The sequence below is a fragment of the Coprinopsis cinerea genome (assembly GCF_000182895.1).
Source record: "Coprinopsis cinerea okayama7#130 chromosome 1 map unlocalized cont3.1, whole genome shotgun sequence".
Lineage (NCBI taxonomy): Eukaryota > Fungi > Basidiomycota > Agaricomycetes > Agaricales > Psathyrellaceae > Coprinopsis > Coprinopsis cinerea.
In genome coordinates, this window is record NW_003307544.1 from 4,141,629 (window position 1) to 4,146,986 (window position 5,358).

General features: G+C 53.7%; 1 protein-coding gene across 1 annotated transcript; it reads right to left on the reverse strand.

Annotated features, from left to right (window-relative positions):
* Positions 1–1,929: 1,929 nt before the first annotated feature.
* CC1G_13812 (hypothetical protein) lies at positions 1,930–4,835 on the reverse strand (the record flags this gene model as incomplete). Its single annotated transcript, XM_002912235.1, has 4 exons — positions 1,930–3,481; positions 3,540–3,738; positions 3,861–4,508; positions 4,580–4,835. 4 exons carry the CDS (start codon positions 4,833–4,835, stop codon positions 1,930–1,932), a joined length of 2,655 nt encoding a protein of 884 aa, XP_002912281.1.
* Positions 4,836–5,358: the final 523 nt, after the last annotated feature.

Genomic DNA, 5,358 nt, shown 5'->3' on the forward strand with positions numbered 1-5,358 from the left:
TCTGTCGAGATAACTTTCTTTGCAGTCGAGATAATGACTTGTGTGCTGGATACTGAGTGTGGTGTTAATATTATATGGTGGGGTATGTGGTGTCCAGGGTGAACGCTTCACAGGCCCTATTTATACTGAAAGAGGCGGGGCTGCGCTTTGACTGACAACTGTGCCAGACGGCGACGCCATGGTCCATGGGCATTGGGCAGTACAATGACTAACCGATTTATCCCATTAGCCACCTGACCTGACCCAGTCTCCATTGTAACGCCCTTTATTGTGGTATTGAAGGTCGCAGAATACCCGATTTATCGGGGTCCGCCGGTCCAAGGCCGCGGGCTGGGCTGCGCGACGAAGAACATCGCTTTTGCTCGTCTTCCGCAAGGGTGTAGCCGTTAGAAAAGCAAGGTCTGGACTCTCGAGTCACATTACACAGATATGTAGGTTTTTTGGGGCTTAACTGTATGTAAATAAAGAAATAAAGAGGTTCAGAGCGGACGAACCTGAGGTTGCCATCAGGGCGTCTGATCCTAACACGAACAAACACGATCGAACGCCTTAGGCCTAAGCCCCAGTGTACCGACGTTCTCCCTTGCATCTTCCCTGACCTTGTAGTCATCGTTCTCAATCTATACACACCAAAATATCCTTATATCTAGTGTGTTCTTGGAGACTGATCTCGTCTTTGAATATGCCTACAGACCTAGCAAGACAGTGTCTGTCGTGCGACTTGCAGCGTGCTTGTGGAGGGAGGTTTGACATTACCTATCCTTGTCCCGAAGCGAGAAAGCCTAGTATAGACCTACAGATTCATCGTACTCATCTTTGGCCTAAGCAGTACTCGTGCAGTACATCAGACCCCAGATAGATTGGGTTCACAGGTGTGCGATGACTCTCGCGGCCCTGCCCACAGCCCGCGGACCAGGTCCGGCGGTCCCGGACCCCAATGGATCGGGTGTCCTCGAAGGTCGCTACTGTATTATGGTATTGAAGGTCGATCCCACTACGATAATAATAAAAAAAAGGAAAAGAAAAAAAAAAAAGGAATACCACCCGTCCAACAGCATTCGAGTTTCAACGTTAACATTGCTGGGTTTCCACTTGGACTTTGACATTTATTCAAAGGGCTTCAAGCTCGAATCCTTCAAGAGTATCCCTCCAAGTCCCCAAGACTACTTACCACACATCCGTCCCATGTCAAATCGAAGAAACCCCCCAGCAGCAAGTTCTGCCAAAACCATCTCAGTAGGTACGTGCCACAAGACTTGAAGCATCTCAAAACTCTTAAAGCTTAAGCTTAAGCTTGAAGCGTTGCGTTTGAAAAAACTCTTAAATAATATACTATACCTACATGATGCCGCAAATGATGCGGTCCAAAAATATATATATATATATATAAATACACAGTCTCCCATCTTCATATGCCTCGACGAGCTGGCATCATCCATCAAAACGCTCGTCGGAGGAGCCACTCGTCAAAAACGCTCGTCGGAGGAGCCACTCGTCAAAAACGCTCGTCGGAGATCCACTCGTCAAAAAACGCTCGTCATCGTCATCGTCCGTCGGAGAGAACCATCCATCAAAAAAAACCCTCGTCGTCGTCGAACACAACTCGTCAAAAAGGCGCTCTATCGCTCGTCCACGGCTCGACGCTCGAATCGAAGGACGTCTACCAAAAAAAAACTCACCAATTCCCTCAACAACAACAACAGATCCCCCGCAATCACCACAGCCCTCGTCCCTGCAAATCCGGTAACCCACATAGTCAAATCCGGTAACCCGCATAGTCATATCCGGTAATCCACATAGTCAAATCCGGTAACCCACATATGTCGTCCCCCGGATAAGTACACCACGTGCTCGTCCCCGCAAATCCCCTTACCCCCACATGGGTCGTCCCCCACAAACCATACCACCACCACCGCTCGCTTCAGAAATTTAAAACTCATCTTCCTCAACTAAATCCCACTCATCTCTATCACTCTTCCTTCCCTGCTTCGGACTCGTATGTCCTCCCCCTCCACCCCAGGGTTCAGTCTCTACTACATCAAACTCTTCCTCCTCTTCCTCTATCCCATCCCTTACCCCTCCTCCTCTCCCTGCCCCACTCGTCCCTCCAAGTCCCCCTAATTCCTTCCCAACTCCACTACTCGTCCCAACTCCACTACTCGTCCCTCCCACCCCTCCTCCTCCACTCGTTCCTCCCACCCCTCCTCCCCCACTCGCCGCCTTCCCCCTCGAAGAAGTAGAATCATCTCTAAAACTACTCCTCCCCTTCCGTCCACTAACAACTCTCACTCCCTTATTCCGTTCCCTATGCGCTGTACTTATAACCTGCAGAACTTGTCCAAACTCGGTGGTGAAAGAGGGAGGAGTGGGCGGGGGGAGGCGGTGGAGAGTTGCTGTCGTCGTCGCTGCCGTCGTGCTGGAGGTGGCCGTCGTAGTGGGCGTCGTAGTCGGTGTGGTGGGTTCTCCAGTAGCCAATCCTACTCCTCCTGTCCCCAATGCCGTTCCCAATCCCATACCGATTCCCGAGTACACCCCAGAATACCCAGAATACACCCCAGAATAATACCCAGAATACCCCCCAGTCTCATGACTCCACCTCCCCCCCTCCCCCGCACAACACACCCGCCACAAATTACTCAAAACCTCCCCACACGCATGCAGCGGTATCTCTAAACCCTGCGTATGGCCCAGATAGAGAACATTGTAGATGAGCATCGCGAGGGCGGTCGTGAATGAGGGTGTTGGGGATGTCGTTGAAGTCGAAGTCGTCGATGTTGGGGTGGAACTGGAAGTTGGAGTTGCTGATGTGGCGGTTGTGGGAGTAGCAGTGGAGGACGTCGGAGTCGACGGCGTTGGATGAGAAGTAGTAGTCGAATGACGAGTAGGCGTAGCAGGCTGCCCCGATCCCCTCGCCCCACCCACCGCAGCAACCGCAGTATTCACACTCAAACTCGCTCTCCTACCCACGACAGGGCTAGGACCAGGCAAAGGCATAGCAGCAATGATACTCTCCTCCATCGCGCGCCTGCTCTCCTCGTCTTCCTCATCCTCCTCCTCCCCTTGCCCTGACCTCCCGTCTCCCATCGCGTCGCCGTGTGTGTTGTCGCTTGGTCGTAAAGGCGACGACGCATACCCTGCCGAAACACCCCTCGAACTCGCGGAAGACCCAGAAACAGTCCTCACCCGCCCACCAGTCGCAAACCCCACAACACCAGCAGCCAAACCCATCAAACTCGTCCTCCTCGTACTCTTCTCACCCGCCGTCGGCGTCGATTTTGAACTCGAACTCGAGGAGGGCGACTGGAGAGGTTGAGCTTGCGGTCTCTTCGTTCTCGATGGCGCCGACGAGTCGGTATGCGGAGATGAAGGAGCATGGGAATTGGATGAGGAATGTGGGGTGGATAATGAGGAAGGGGAGGAAAGCCCGGGCGAGGCGGTGGATGGCGAATTGGATAAATGAAGAGGGTGTTTAGTGTACCACCTACCACAACTCCTATCAGCCCACAAAAATATAACGAAGAAAGTGAGAGGAAACGCACCTAGCCCACGACGCCGACCCGCCCCCCTCGCCATTCACAGGCCCACCCTTGATCGCACCAATCCACGGCACACCTAATCCAACCTTCCCACCACTCCATACGACTTCGAAAGGTAACTTGACGCCTAGGTAGAAAGAGAGCAGGTTGACGAAATGGAGTGTGAGTGTTAGGACGGCGTTGATGTGGTCTGGCGGGTATCCTGTATCGCAAAAGGATCGTAAGTAAACCCAGTCTGTCTCTTGATTCGCCATTCGCGAAAGAAGAAAAGCGAGCACAAGAGCCAAATAATCAAAGAACCAAGACTAAGGAAGCAGCACGCACGTCTAATATCCCCTGGAACAGGCAACACCAACCCAGGCCCAATCGTCCACTCCCCCCTCGTCCCCTGGCGTCCTCCAATATTCGGCCGCCCACCAACCTCGACGATATTAAACACCTCCACCAACTCCTGTATCAGCCCCACCCTTGCCCTAACGAGCGTCTGCGAGAGAGATTGGAAGGCGGGTGAAGGGGGTATGGGCGTAGATAGGAGGGAGAGGGCGGCGTGGGAGTGGTAGTGGGAATGGTAGTGCGAGTGCGGTGAGGCGGGGTAGTGTGGTGAGGCGGGGTGGTGGTGGTGGTGGTGGAAGGGATATGGATGCTGCTGCTGCAAGTGCGCGATGGTGGGCGAAGCGGGTGCGCCGAGGTCGGGCGAGCCGGGCGGTGGTGGGTAGGTCGGCGTGGAGAGGAAGGGGTTCGTCGTCCCCGACGTCAGCGGCGTCACCAGCCCCGTCGCGTACGCCAGGAGCGGCGAGAAGACGTTGTTGCTACCGCCGGTGTTGGTGTTGGATTCGGTGGTTGGAGCCTGCGTCGGAGTCGGGGTGTTCGATGTTGAAGTCGATGTAGGCGGACGCAAGATCATCCGCGCTGCGCCTAGCGTTCTTCGTCTCTGAGCGAGATCTTCGCGTAGTTTCCTAATTCTATCCCTCTCTACACCCAATCAATAATCAGCCTCAGCCTCACATCCCTCATTCCTCAAAAATAAAACCAGAAACACTCACTCCGTTCACAATCCCTCCTAACACCACTCAACCCACCCACCAACTCCTCCACCCTCCCCTGTATATCAGCAACCCTTGCCCGCGCCATCCTCGCAGGTTCGACTACATTAGCTAAAGAGTTGGACGCCCCGGCGATGACGGCTTTCAAGTCGTTTTGGTAGTGCGTGTGTTGGGAGTGGAAGTCGCGGAGGTGGGTTTTGATGCATGTCGTGCAGTAGAATTGGCGTTGGCGGACGGTGCAGTTGTGGCATTCCATCGTGCTCAGTTGTCGTTGTAGTGGTTGTCGTTCAGGTCAAGGTTAAACGTTAACTCGTTGTCGTGAAGGTTGTCGTTAAGGTTGTCGTCGGTCGCTGCATGGATTGACGATGGAGTGAGATGAGATGAAAGGAAAAGACGACGAGTCATTGGCACGAGCTCATTGTGAATCTGATCATCGTCCCAGCCGAGCCGCGGATTGAGGGCTGAGCGGAGAAGGTCAGCTGTATGACATAATCGGCTTCCCCTTCCCACGCCAATCAATCTCCGCCTTAAATCATCGGACTGATCGTCGATCTGTTGGTTGTTCTCGCGCTGTAAGCCTTTTACCTTTCCCTCCCATGTCCTCCACGATTGCTCTGGCCCATGTGCAACGTCTGAGTCTCCTCGTTCTGAAACTCTGCGTCCGAATGGTCTCGAACTCTGTCGCACTGCCACTGCGGCGCTGCGGCTTCCAAATTTACTGCAACCCAACTGCTCTGGAGAACCACTGCATAGCGAAACCCGCCTTCTCTGCCTCAATA